Consider the following 15,118-nt stretch of genomic DNA (forward strand, 5'->3'; position numbering starts at 1 on the left):
CCCGTGGGCGTGACAGTTATACCTTGTTTTTTGCTTGATTCAATACCTCCAGGAGAAAAATGGAAAGAAAATGTGTTAAACATCAGGATTATATAATTGTATACTTCATTAAATTAGACTTTAAATACAAAAAAAACCCAACAACTTTGATTTGATTGATTGGAACATTGGATGTCGCAGCAGAACACCTACCATGCACGGCTTTTAAATGCGTCATGAAGTAGCATGGCCGTGAAAGAGTTGTAAAATTGCAGAAGGGACAATGGTAGTGGCTTCTGTTTGATGGAGTTTTGTCCTTGCAGAAGCAGGCCACCACAAATTTCTCTGTGAAATTGAAATGGGTCAAAAAATTAAATAAGAAATAAAAATAATAATAATCATTTCAATACATGAAATCACATCCTACACCTTTATTGTTCAGGTGTACTACATACCTTCATTGTTTTCCAAAAAGTACATTGCATCTGCAAGATGCTTTTTGGTAAGATGAATCTTATTTGCCATTTCCTTTGTTTGGCAGAAGACACATTCAGAACCAACACAGGCCAAAAACGATGTTACATCGGAGAAAATCTGATGTGAACCTATACAAAAAAATTAACAAAGTTGACAATAACATAGCCGTGTTTAAAACTATTTATAAGTACATTAAAAAGTGTTTTTAAAAGGGCAAAATAACAGTTATCACAGTTATTTATCTCACTGATAAATTTAATTTACTTATAAGCCCAACTCACCTTCCATTTTCCAAACTAGTGAAAAATAAAGACGCGGCGTAAAGTCGAGAGTCTGCGGAAACATTTAAGTTAAGAGTCATTGGACAATGAAATTATAGCACTTGTAATTTAAATACTTGTAATAATTCATTGTAAAGTAAAAAGGCCGACATATCATGAATAAACAACATTTTTAATTAATAGCACAGAAAAAAACTTCTTTACTTTTTGTGGTGGATGCTCTTACAACCACCACATCGTGTTAGCATTTATTTATTCTATATTTGCATTTTAGATCATTTGAATGATTTAGGGCCTGGTTACATGGAAACGTTTTTCACTATAACCGATATTTTTGCTTATCGTTTGGCTGTCGCAGCCACATGGAGCCGGCGTTCTGGGTACCCCAAAACGATACTTTTGGAGAATGGGTTCCAGCGTTCCAAGGAACGCCGCCGTTCGCGTTGCCATTGTTACAGCCAGAACGGATTTGTTTACATCTGCGTCACAGCCACATGACCAACGCCAGTGACGTATACACATACGTCAGTGACCAGAACAAAAAGCGGCTTTGTGCGCAACATCCATTCAAAATCCGGAAGAAGAAGACAACACAACAAGGACAGACAGCGATCATCATGGACCCCACAACATTGATAGTAGCACTGCTGCAGACACTTCTAACTACAGCGGCGTTGTTGAAGGAACATTTACAGGAGATGTGCCAATTAAACGTGGAGCAGGAACGGATTAACAACTTCGTGCGCCAGATTATGTTGCACCCTCAACGGCGTGTAACCAGACGGGCCACAAGAAGGAGATTTTGGGTGAGACCTGGAAGAACCAGTAGCTGGTGGGACAACTTCGTGAATGGCGTTGTTCTGGAGGAAGAATAGAAAGAGAACTTTCGCATGTCTAGGCCTTCGCTTGTGGCCCTGAGTGAAGAACTTCGTCCTCACATTGAAGGCCAAACAACCAACATGCGTGAAGCAATCGCGCCGTTAAAGAAGTAGTGCCCTCAACACTCGCGGCATAATTCACTTCCCTATACGTGTTCCATTATGTGTTGGGTTGTTTGTTCATCATCTACAATGTTGTACCTAACGTAATGTTTGCGGTCTCTTTGCAACGTCTACAGGTTGCTCTTACGCTATATTACCTTAGCGACATGGGCACGCAAAGGAAGACTGCTAACTCCTTCGGGTTGTCCAAGCAGACTGTCTCCGTCGTCGTGAGGCAGACATGTCCTGCACAACTACTGCGAAGAAAGAAGTGAGGCAGTGGACGAACTGTTTGTGGCGAGCGCTCTGCAAAGAGACCAGGAAGTACAGCCTCCCACACGAAACAACAGCTACCTGACTGACTGTAACGAGGCAGAGGCGAAAAGGGTTAGAAGGGTCCTTACAAAGTTCCTTGACCCTTGAACATTTTGTGTTGTATACACTGCCACTTGTCTTTTAATTCACCAATCATTTTGTATAACATATGTCCTGCCCAGCCCATGGATACCCTAAGGTGTGTGTGTGTGTGTGGAAGCGTTTCAAATTGTTTGTACATTGCATTCAGTGTTGTCTACAGCTTTACATTTACTGTACAGAATTTTTAATACAGAAGTAACTGCAGTTTGTTTCCTGTCTTTTGTAACACATACACAGTGTAGTTCATACACAGCTATACATTCATCTCTTATAAAAAGCTGTGTAGTCATTTCTTATAAACAGCTGTGTAGAGTTTTAAAAAAAAATAGCTGTACAGTCACCTCATATAAACACCCGTGTGTTTCATGTGTGTGGCTGTCTTAAGTGTGGTGTTTTGCATGGAACACAAACAGCCATTCTTATAAACAGCCCGGAATATTAACACTTTCACCGGTGTCCATAGAAAAGGATGAAACATGACCACCATGCCACTCCCCCTCATCATCACCAGCACTTCTCTATTCATAGCTGATGGGCCCTCGGAAGGCAGGTCTTACATGTAAATGGTTGCCATCCATGAGTATGTAGCACATTCACCGGTGTGCATAGAAAAAGATGACACGTGACAATCAAGCCACCCCCCCTCATTATCACCTAGCACTTCTCTATTCATAGCTGAAATGGTTGGCATTCCTGTACAGTCGCACCATGGCTTCACCGTTGCTCATAGGAAACAGGCGTGCTGTTTTCTATAGGCTACAGAATTTCACATGGATTTTTTTTGTGGAGAAGTGAGCTCATGTAAAGATTGTCTCACAGTACCCCGCTCTTGCTATACACTCCACTGTAAGATGCACCTGCGATTCATGTGGGCTTATTTTCACCTTTGCTGTGGGCTTATGTTCGCCATTGCTTTGGTACTCACAATCACAAATCAACAGACTGACAACCATTGTCAATTGCTCTTTGATTTATTGCACAAAAAAGCTTAAAAAAATTCACACACAATATATCAGAGTAAAAGTACAAAATGTAAGTAGAAAAAAATATTCAATAAACTGTGCAAAAGTATTCACACCGTTCTGGTAACAATTGGGTTGATGTCAGATGTGGTGTGTGAAGGTGTGTAGCTGGGCATTGAGGTAGCGGCATGTGCTGGTGTGTAGTTTGGTGTGGCGTGTGATGGTGTACATGCATCTGGACGTGGCGTGGTGAGGTGCGGTGCGTGGGGTGCTGGTGTGGTGAGGTAGGGTGCTGGTGTGGTGAGATGCGGTGCGTGGTGTGCTAGCAGTGCATATGTATGTGGAGCAAGGACTTGCTGTTGCTGGAGAAGGGTTTTCACCATGTCAAACCCAGCCTCGAGGGTGTGTGAGAGTCTGTCGATGTTGGCGTTCAGCCGCTCCTCGGTCTCACGGACATGCATCTCCGAGCTCTCCATCAGCTCGAGCATTCGCCTCATGATTTTGATGTCCTCCTCTGCTATTGCTTCTGCTGGAGCCTTCCTCTTCAGTCGGCCGGTCCTGTGGTTGATAAGTTTGTCCTTAAAAACAAAGAAAATACATTTTAGAATGCATCACCACCCATCATGCACATTATTGCACAATATATTTAACATAGCACACACTTACATTTAGCCATAGGTAGCTAATTATAAATATTTCCTGTGCACTATGTTTCTACTAGTGATGTTGGCTATGATTATGTCCTCGATTGTAAGTCGCTTTGGTTAAAACGCGTCTGCCAAATGCAATGTAATGTAAGCGGTAGCTCACTTTAAAGCATGATACAATGGTCTATGGAACCATGAAACCTTACCTGAAGCAAATTTCTCCTACGCACGATTTCTGCGTCTGAGTCTTCGGTGGTCTCTTCGGTCTCTTCCACCAGATCGCCGCTCTCGAAGCCGGATGGAATGGGGGTCACTGCCGGCGATCCACCCCAGATCTCGTGGCAGAGCTCGTAAAAGATGAGGACTCCGTGGCTACTCAGGCGTCCGCTGTCGACGGCATGGCGGTACTTGTTCCTCACCGCCTTCAGCTTTGCGGTGATCTGCGTTTTAGTAATGGTGCTGGGCTCATGGGGAAAGTCCTTCCCTGCAGCCGCCGCGTCCCCAGTGGTGTATTGCTGCCGGAAAGCTACAGCAATATCCTGGTACTTGTTTTGACAAGTCTCCCAGTCTACATTCTCCTCGTATCTTGTCGTCTTGTACTCCAAGGTTACCCGCAGGAGTAACTCCACCTCATCGTCGGTCCAGACGAGAGAGTCGTTTCTTCTTGCAGACGAGGACATCTTCCTTCTTGTTGTTGTTGTCGTTTGAGCTTCACGTGAGCTTCGCGCTGGTAGAAGTAGGGGCATACACGCATGCGCATTGCTTCTTCTATTGTTCTGGTGTAACCGGTGGGGGTGGCTTACAGCGCACCTAGAGGTGTGGCGTGTGTACTGCATCGTTTTCAGCAAGCGTGGCGTTGCCATGACCTGATACCACAGAAGCTTTCCTGTGTGGTCGCAATAATTTTTGTACTCGGTTTATAAAAAAACCCTCGTTTCATTTTCGTGTAGCTAGCGCCTTACTTACACTTGTACTTTTGCTTTGAGGTGCTGCAAAGCAGTGTTGTGTGTGAACGAGTTCAAAATAACGCGTTCACTGAACACGCTCATTTTTTCGGGAACATTGAACTGAACGCAACACGTTTTTTAATAAAGAACTTGAACGTGAATGAGTTCACATTATGTGTCATGAACGGCAGACATCACTGTAAATGAACGTTGGAATTTGTTTTCCATTGAAAACTGAGTGACATCTGTTTTCTCTTTTGAAACGCAACGAGAGAAAGTTCCTCCCTCCTGTATTCTCGCTGGTGCCGCTTAAATCATGTATCACCAGACAGAAATGGTTTTGACATTGGGTGCGAAATGCATTGCGGGCAACGTAGTGTCCGGCTGAGAATAGTTGAATAACATACTGGCTTCCGAACGACGTTACCCGTGATGAATTGCGCGCGGAGGGCTGGAGGAGCGAGAGAGAGAGAGAGAGCAATGGCGAGAGTGAGTGAAAGGCAGCGCTGCAATTAAAAAAAAGGCTAGTGGAAATGATGGCACGGAGACAGACACCGATTCTCCTTATGAACATTTAAAACAATTTTACACTCTTGCAAACCAAGACCCCGACGGCAAAAATCTTACTTTTCTGTGTAAGATATGTCCACCTGCGCAGCAAAAACAAGTTAGGACATCAACAACGTCCTTCTCGAATTTGAAATGGCACATTGAGTTAAAACATCCCATCCAGTGTGAATGGCATGCATATATGCACGCCCTCGAGGGTCATAAGGGAGGAAAGGGAAAAAAGACCCCCTGCCAACCCCAAACGCAAATGACACAGTCAACTGGTCTACCTTGTCTGTACTGCTGCAAGTTTCATCACCTGGTAAGAAACCCACAATTGCAGTGTCATGAGCAAATGTCTACAATGAGCAGTTTCAAAGAACGTATAGTGATTTCTAGCTCGTAGTGTGAAAAAAGTATTTATTTGAATATCTCACGAAAAAAGTAAAATGAACTGAACTTTGAACTAGTTCAGAATTAAAATTGTGAACTTTGAACGTGAACAGTTCACTTTGAGCATGTATGAACTGAACTTGAACTAGTTCAGAAAAGCTGTGAACTGGCACAACACTGCTGCAAAGTGAGATCAGCTGGAGGAGGAAGCCTGGAACATACCACTCTTTCTAAAAGACTGGGGAGGGGAACTTTATTTGTTAAATTTGGCCTTAGTTTCTTAATTTTGTCACTTTAACATTCACTTATTATTTGTGCTAAATCAGAATCAGAATCAGCTTTATTGGCCAGGTTTGACTAAACAAACAAGGAATTTGACTACGGTAACTTCACTCACAAAGTACAACACTCAACAATAACATGAAATAATAAAAATTAGAAATGCAGAACAGTAAGAGTTGAATTGATTATAAATATGAATAAATAGAAACTATGGGTGGGAATGCTATTCCTGGGTGTTCAACAGAGTGACTGCTTGGGGGAAGAAGCTGTCTTTGTGTCGTCTGGTTTTGGCAAGCAGTGCCCTGTATCGTCTGCCAGAGGGGAGGAGATTGAACAGTTTGTGACCAGGATGTGAGGGGTCTGCAGAGATTTTTACTGCCCTTTTCCTGGCCCTGGACCGGTACAGGTCCTGTATGGAAGGGAGGTCAGTTCCAATAATCCTCTCTGCAGCCCTAATTGTCCGTTGCAGTTTGGCCCTGTCACGTTTGGTGGCTGACCCAAACCAGACAGTGATGGAGGTGCAGATGACAGACTGGATGATCGCCGAGTAGAAAGTGGTCAGCAGCTCCTTAGGCAGATTAAACTTCCTTAGCTGTCTCAGGAAGTATAACCTCTGCTGGGCCTTTTTCTGGATAGTGACAATGTGGGGAGACCATTTTAGGTCCTGTGAGATGGTTGATCCCAGGAACCTAAAGGAATCCACATTGGACACTGTTTCGTTCTGAATGGTGAGTGGGGCGAGTTGGGGGGGGCTTCTCCTAAAGTCCATTTTCATCTCCACAGTCTTCTTGGGGTTAAGCTCCAGATGGTTCTGACTGCACCACTGGACCAGCTGCTCCACCTCCTGTCTGTAGTCAGACTCATCCCCATCCTGGATCAGACCAATGACAGTGGTGTCATCCACAAACTTCAGGAGTTTTACAGATGGGCTCTTTGAGGTGCAGTCATTTGTGTAGAGGGAGAAGAGCAGTGGGGAGAGGACACACCCCTGTGGGGCGCCTGTACTGATAGACCGGGTCTTTGATGAGGTACTCCCCAGTCTGACATGCTGCTGCCTGTCTGACAGGAAGCTGATGATCCACTGACAGGTAGAGGCAGGCACTGATAACTGAGTGAGCTTCTGGTGTAGGAGTTCAGGCATGATGGTGTTGAACGCCGAGCTGAAGTCCACAAACAGGATCCTGGCGTACGTCCCTTGGGAGTCAAGATGTTGCAGGATGAATTGCAGTCCCATGTTGACGGCATCATCCGCCGACCTGTTTGCCCTGTAGGCAAACTGCAGAGGGTCCAGCATGGGTCCTGTTATGTCCTTCAGATGGGACAGCATCAGTCTTTCAAAGGATTTCATGACCACAGATGTCAGGGCGACAGGCCTGTAGTCATTCAAACCTGAGATGGAAGATTTTTTGGGGACTGGGATGATGGTGGAGCTTTTGAAGCAAGAGGGCACTTCACATAGTTTCAGGGACCAGTTGAAGATCTGCGTGAAGATTGGCGCCAGCTGTTCAGCACAGACGCGCAGACAAGAGGGTGATACGCCATCAGGTCCTGGAGCCTTCTTTATCTTTTGTTTCTGAAAGAGACTGTGCACATCCCTCTCACAAATCGTCAATGCAGGTGGGGGGAGGGGGTTGGGTGTTGAGGGGAAACCCATTGTACGTGATGGGTGTGATAGTGGGTGCTTTTCAAACCTGCAGTAAAAGTCGTTCAGGTCATCAGCCAGTCTGGGATTATCATCAGGGTGGGGGGATGGTTTCTTGTAGTTGGTGACCTGTTGCAGACCTTTCCAAACTGATGCAGGATCATTTGAAGCTAAATTATTTTTTAGCTTCTAACTGTAGGATCTTTTGGCTACATTTATTTCCTTAGACAGTTTGTTCCTGGCCTGCTTATACAGATCCCGGTCCCCACTCCTGTAGGCCTCCTCTTTGGCTTGGCGTAGCTTCCTAAGATTAGGAGTGAACCAAGGTTTGCTGTTATTGTAAGTGCAGAAGGTCTTGGATTGCACACAGATGTCCTCGCAAAAACTGATATATGATGTTACAGTGTCAGTGAGGTCATTGAGGTCTGTAGCTGCGGCTACAAAAACACTCCAGTTGGTGCAGTCAAAGCAAGCCTGCAGCTCCAGCTTGGATTCCGTTGTCCAGTTCTTAACAGTCTTTACCACGGGTTTAGAAGTTTTCAGTTTCTGCTTATAGGTTGGGATGAGGTGCAGCAGACAGTGGTCTGAGAGTCCTAGAGCTGCCCGTGAAACGGCGCGGTAGGCATCTTTAAAACGGTGTAACAGTGGTCCAGAGTGTTTTTGTCCCTGGTGGGAATCTTGATATGCTGTCTGTATTTAGGGAGTTCCTTACTGAGATTGGCGCTGTTAAAATCCCCAACAATAATGGCGAGAGAGTCCGGATGGTTTTTCTCAATGTCTGTTATCCGATCAGCCAGCTGTTGTAACGCGTCTACAACGCAAGCTTGTGGTGGGATGTAAACACCGACCATAACAAACGACGAGAATTCTCGCGGAGAATAGAAGGGCTTGCAGTTTATGAAGAGAGTCTCTAAGTGTGGGCTGCATGTTTTTCCCAGCACTGTGATATCTGTGCACCAACCTTCGTTTAAATAGAAGCATATTCCTCCACCTTTCATTTTCCCTGCTAATCCTGTATTCCGATCTGAACGGATGAGTTGAAATCCAGGCAGTTGGAGTGCGTTGTCCGGGATTCTATCGCTGAGCCATGTCTCGGTGAAACACAGGGCAGCAGATCTCCGTAAGTCCGAGTTGGTTTGGTTTAGAAGCAACAGCTCATCCATCTTATTTGCTAGAGACCGCACATTTGCCAGATGAATTGCTGGGAGCGAGGTGCGTAGTCCCCGCTTCCTTAATTTCACTAGGACGCCAGCTCTCTTCCCCCGCTTGCGTCTCCGACAGATTCGGTGGAGAACTGCAGCTCCTCCAATCAGTATTTCGGAAAAAGTTGTTGGGTCGGAAAAAAAAGGAGAAAAAGTTCCAAAAGAGCTTGGCCTGATGCTTAGCAGTTCTTCCCTTGTAAAAGTTACTGATAAATTATCACAGAAAACGTGATAAACACACAAAAACAGACAAAGTACAAGAGAGCGAAGTCCCGAGGCTGCCATTTGCGGCGCCATGGCAACTATTAAAGTTAGTTTTGCTTTATTTGTTTTATATTTTGCTGTAGGTAATTTTGTAACTTTTCCCTTTTATTATGCTCCCTCATGTGGCAGATTTGGGTTACTCCGTCTCTATTTAAGCAGCCTTTGGTTCTTTGTTTGGAGGTCAGTTTTTGGTTGTGTTACTGTTAAATTAGTTGACCTCATTTTAGTTGGGGCCAAATCTTTTTTTGTATGATTTAATTGTTATTCATATTTGACTTTTTTGGATTTATTCATTTTTTGTAACTATTAAATTGAAATTGTTTCTCATATTTTGAATACCTTTGTCCTTAATTAAGCATGGTCCCTCATACTGTTATTGTAATAACAGTTGTTGTTACATTCGAATTACACTTCTAACATTTTGATAGTTATCTAAAGATGTTTTAGTTTTTTTTTAAATCATCACAGACCACATGATTTTGATAAATTCACATGTTATCCCGATTACATTACTTACCAAAGTCTCTTCAGTCCTGAGGGCAAGTCCGTGATTGAAAATGGCGGAGATGACTACTGTACTTCTCTAGTTCAGGGATGTAAAGTAGATAAGATGGCTGCCAGTGACACACACACTTTTACACCTGTTGACGCCCCCAGGGGACAGCCTCCTGTGACCGTGATTTGCATTTTGTAAATTAAAATGAACACAAAATGCGACACACCAAACATTTATGCCATGGTAATAATCAACAGTAGCTCTTTATTACAATAGAATAGAATAGAATAGAATAGAAAAATACTTTATTTATCCCCCAATGGGGGAAATTCAAATTCGTCAAGTAGCTCAACATTTTTTTAAAAATATTTACAATGATTGAATTAACAACAATAAAACAACAATAATAATACTACTACTAACTAAATAATAATAAATGACTAAATGGCAAAATAAACAAATAAATAGAAATCAATCATTCAATTTGAGAAGAACTCAGCAGTCACTGTTAAAAAGCCTTATGGCTGTGGGAACAAAGGACCTCCTGAACCTCTCAGTCCTGCAGCGCAGAGAGATGAGCCTCTCACTGCAGCTGCTCCTCTGTCCTGTCAGGATGCTGTGGACAGGATGTTTATTATTCTCCATCACAGAATCTAACTTCCTCCTCATCCGTTTCTCCACCACAGCACCGAGAGGGTCCAGCCTTCTGCCTACAACAGAACCAGCCTTTTTCACCAGTTTGTCCAGGCGCCTACAGTTTCTGTCTGTAGTGCAACTCCCCCAGCAGACAGCAGAATAGAACAGTGCACTCTCAACGATAGTGTGATAAAACATGCACATCATATCACTGCAGACATTGAAGGACCTGAGCCGTCTCAGGAAAAAGAGACGGCTCTGGCCCCTCCTGTAAACTGCGTCTACGTTGGCAGACCACTCCAGTTTATTATCCAGCACCACCCCCAGGTATTTGCAGGTCTGAACAGTCTCTATCTCCCCTCCGTCAAAGCAGACTGACTGGTATGGGGTTTTAGATCTCCTGAAGTCCACCACCAGCTCTTTGGTTTTGGTGGTGTTCAGGAGCAAACAGTTATTTTTGGTCCAGTCAGTAAAGGCCTCCACAAGGTCCCTGTACTCCTTCTCCTGTTCGCCGCGCTCACATGCCACAACAGCCGTATCATCAGAATACTTCTGAATGTGGCACTGCGTTTCTCCAGTGCATTTAACACAATTCAGCCTGATCTGCTTCGTCTGAAACTCCAGAAGACTCAGGTGGAGGCGTCAACAATCACCTGGATTAATGACTACTTGACAAACAGACCACAGTTTGTCAGACTGAAGAATTGTGTGTCTAACCAGGTGATCAGCAGCACAGGAGCACCACAGGGGACTGTACTCTCACCATTCCTTTTCACTCTGTACAGTTCAGACTTCCAGTACAAGTCCGACTCCTGTCATCTACAGAAATATTCAGATGACTCTGCAGTTGTCGGGTGTATCAGAGATGGACAAGAAGCTGAGTACAGAGAGCTGGTGGACCGCTTTGTGGCATGGTGTGGGAACAATCATCTCATCTTGAATGTTAACAAAACCAAGGAGATGATTGTAGATTTCAGGAGAAACAGGGTCAGATCAAACCCTGTTTCCATCATGGGAGAAGAAGTGGAGGTGGTTGAGGAATATAAATACCTTGGTGTTCATGTGGACAACAGACTGGACTGGAGACACAACAGTGAAGCAATCTATAAGAAAGGACAGAGCAGACTGTACTTCTTGAGGAAGCTAAGGTCCTTCAAAGTTTGCAGCAAGATGTTGCAGATCTTCTACAAGTCTGTTGTTGAGAGCGTCATTTCCTCTTGCGTCATCTATTGGGGCAGCAGCATCAGAACCAGGGACCTAAAAAGACTCAACAACCTGATAAAGAAGGCTGGTTCTGTTCTGGGGACGACTGTGGAACCTCTGGAGACAATAATGCAAAGAAGGATTTCAGTACCAGCTCGGTACTGATATGGTGCTCCTGGGGGAGGCCGGGACCACCAGGTCGTCTAAGGAGGGGAGAACCGGCCCAGGTCGGAAACGGAGCAGGTCAAAGCCCCCGTGCCGCTCAGTGGTGGGATCGCACCTGTGATTAGACGCTGCAGTGCAGCCTGAGTCATACAGCGGGACCCAGTCTTTTTACACTCTTTGTTCTCTCCAACAAAATACTGGGACAACACACACGCTCCAACATCACCTCTTTACACGTTACAGCAGTTTCTCCATCTTCTCTTTTCCATTGAAAAGCACAGCTGTTTCTTGGACCGACAGCGCCCCCACCTGGAGAAGACGAGCAACGACCATCAGCCACATCACTCACCGCTGCTTCACAGATACACTCTGCTCCATCACTCACTGAATCAAGCTGCTGCTGTCACATCACACACACTTTGAGGAGACTTTTCCTGCTTTGATTAATTGAATACGTCCACAGAGATTCTTTTGGGGTGACAATGAGACACACACAACATAAATATGCAAATATTTTTGACTGTATCATGTGACCTTCTCTACAGTTCTTGGATGTTTGTTAGATTATAATATCAGCACTTGACATCTCCGAGTATGTGCAACACTCAGACTATAAGACAGTGATGCAGATGAACTGGAAGAATTCTTACTGTTGAACAGCAGAAGTGTAAAGTGAAACATGCTGTGTGTGTTACTGTGCTCATGAGTATTATTTCATGTCTTCTGCTGTGACAGAGGTCGTACTAATTCTGTGAATTACAACATTCGCTTTGCTCCAATCGTGCAGTTGTGTGGCAACATCACACTTACACTGATTTTTATTTGAAAATGTCTCTGACTGTTTCTGCAGAGGTGATATGTGGTTTTATTACAAGTGCTTCTACTTCTGCTCAGTTAACATGTTAAACAGGATCTTTTTAAAACAACCTGATGTGTAATTTAAAGTGTGCGTTATTTATCTCAACAGTTAGGTGTTAGAAATGAGCAGTTTCTCCTCTCTCAGGTAGCTGTGGTATTTATCAAAATCCCTTCCTGTAATTGTACATTTTAGTTAATGGAGTCAAATATTCTGAGATGGAGACAGGATTCTAAATTGTTAGTGTTGCTGGCTTTCAGGGTGAGAAATGAATTACATGTTAAAATGAAATGAGGGCTGAGTCTTTGTACTGACGAACACAACTGGGAGTTCTATAGTTCACTTCCTGAAAAATACTAAAGAACAAACATGAAGATGGATCACTGAAGGTTTCTTTATACCTGTGATGGAAAACAAACACAGTTTTGTTGCTTCATATTTGTTTTAGCATCAATTCAACTAAAAAAAGAACTTGAATTTAGATTTTTTTTTTTCTGTATAAGATACTTAAAAAGGAAGAAACTGAAACATTTCCACTCAAATTGATGATGATGATGATGATGATAGTAATTTATTTCAGACAAAACATTTCACCGGTCAGTGCAAAGCAAACACAAAGTACATAATAAATTATAAATAAATTTCTTGAAGACACATCACATCGGTGATTATGAGTCTGAAAAGGAGTATGATGAAGTATAACTTATAAATTCATATCAACTATAAACTGTAAGTTATCGTCTGACTCTGTCTGAATATTATTCCTGTAAGAGAAGGAGTGGATCAAACACTGTAAACAAATACAACAACACAATGTTAAAACCAGTGGCGGCTCCTGACATTTTTTTTAGGTAGTGCAATTTCCAGTCTGTGAAAGCTGCATCAGAGTGTGCTGTGCGAAGCTGAACCGATTGCACTGATTCAAGCCTGTTATGTTCCCACGCAGGAAATAAAATGTCCAATTGTCCAGAAACTCCTTGTCTTCCTTAAATAAACACAACGCAGAGTCACTTTGGTTATTTGGTCTGCCAAAGTTATGTCCATAAGTACCATACAAGTCCATAGGACTGAGGTATATTTGTCTAGGTAGCATAATTTATTGTAATAATTTTTAATACATTTTTGTTATTTTTTGCATAATTTGCCAATCAGTTAATATTACACCTTAACCATTATTTATTTATTTTCCTCATATTGTTCCAGGATTCTATGAAATAAGTAAACACATAAGCTCTTAATGATAGGATTCATTCAATTTTCATTCTAAAGAATGTAATTAAAATGACAACATATAAATCCAAGTCAAGTGTTTATTGAAGTTTTGGAAAATATGACTTAGAAAAGTATAACCAGTTGTCAAACATGGTTAAGTGCAGCTTACTTATGTGAGATTTCGGTGTGAGATTTAAAAAAAAAAAAAAAAAAAAAAAACAAAAAAACTCTGTGTTTGGTAGTGCGTCGCACAAATCGGCCCTATGAAGGAACCGCTGCTGCTCTTAACCCGTATTTTACGGGTGGCCGACACGTGCAAACGCGCTGCAAACGACGAAACAAATCCAACAGTAAAACGCTGCAAGAGAAAAATGCGGCAATCACAAAAACGACCGGAGCACACGCGCTGCAAACATCAAAACACATGCAAGAAAAAAATGCGCTGCAAACTTCAAAACACATGCAAGACAGAAACGCTGCAAACATCAAAACACATGCAAGACAGAAACGCTGCAAACATCAAAACACATGCAAGACAGAAACGCTGAAAACATCAAAACACATGCAAGACAGAAACGCTGCAAACTTCAAAACACATGCAAGACAGAAACGCTGCAAACTTCAAAACACATGCAAGACAGAAACGCTGCAAACATCAAAACACAACGGAAGTTCGCCAGGCCACTAGGCGGTCTCGACCTGTGGGATAGGGGATCGACTATGGGAGATCTACCATATAATGAAAGAGAAGAAAGTCAAAAGGTACGTTGTCATTTATGTCTTTTTTAAACACTTGGCCGTAATCTTTTACTTTATTATAGAAGAGCAGCGGAGTTATGTCGCTATTATAAGGTAAAAGATTACGGCCAAGTGTTTAAAAAAGACATAAATGACAACGTACCTTTTGACTTTCTTCTCTTTCATTAAAGCAGGGCTCAGTAATACGGGGTTTGTTTACCATGCAATACACATCCCAAAGCTGTAGGGGGAGCTCCGTAGAAAATAGGCGACAGTCTAGCCAGACTGTCGTAAACCCACCAGAGGCAATTTACGGTTTATTTTTCAAGACACTGGCAGAGAGTTGGAGAAGTAGAGATGCTTAACTCGAATCTTTTGGGCAATCCGGGCTGATTTGATCATTTCGAGGAGGGGATTCGAGTTATACGGACCACTTGAATCACTTATTAAAAAAAAAAAAAAAAAACCCTTTCTGCCGTTTAGTGGCTATGCGCCTCGCTTTTTTTTGTCCCATTTATCAATTAATTTTGATAAATCAAAGAGCAGCCTACGGCTACAAGTTCATTCATTTATTTTTGTCAAGTAATAATTCAATTCCATTTTATCTGAAAGCCAGACACAACAGCTAGTGTGTGCATTTACACAGCGACAAATGTGGTAGCATTAGGTGAGGCAATGCTGAGTTTAGACCTACAAGTAAACAACATGGAATGATCTTGCCCTCCCTATATCACTAAATGATTATTTTTCAACGACTGTACAAGATGCATGAAGCCACGCTAACCGAGCC

General features: G+C 42.9%; 1 protein-coding gene across 1 annotated transcript; it reads right to left on the bottom strand.

The window, feature by feature from the left end:
- Nucleotides 1-3,086: 3,086 nt before the first annotated feature.
- On the bottom strand, nt 3,087-4,476 carry LOC142380653 (uncharacterized). The gene is made up of 2 exons (XM_075466554.1): nt 3,950-4,476; nt 3,087-3,674 (listed from the first exon to the last, which is right to left on the bottom strand). Exons 1-2 carry the CDS (start codon nt 4,421-4,423, stop codon nt 3,207-3,209), a joined length of 942 nt encoding a protein of 313 aa, XP_075322669.1. The 5' UTR covers nt 4,424-4,476; the 3' UTR covers nt 3,087-3,206.
- Between the last annotated feature and the right edge of the window lie 10,642 nt (nt 4,477-15,118).

Source organism: Odontesthes bonariensis, chromosome 5 (assembly GCF_027942865.1).
Source record: "Odontesthes bonariensis isolate fOdoBon6 chromosome 5, fOdoBon6.hap1, whole genome shotgun sequence".
Taxonomy (NCBI): domain Eukaryota; kingdom Metazoa; phylum Chordata; class Actinopteri; order Atheriniformes; family Atherinopsidae; genus Odontesthes; species Odontesthes bonariensis.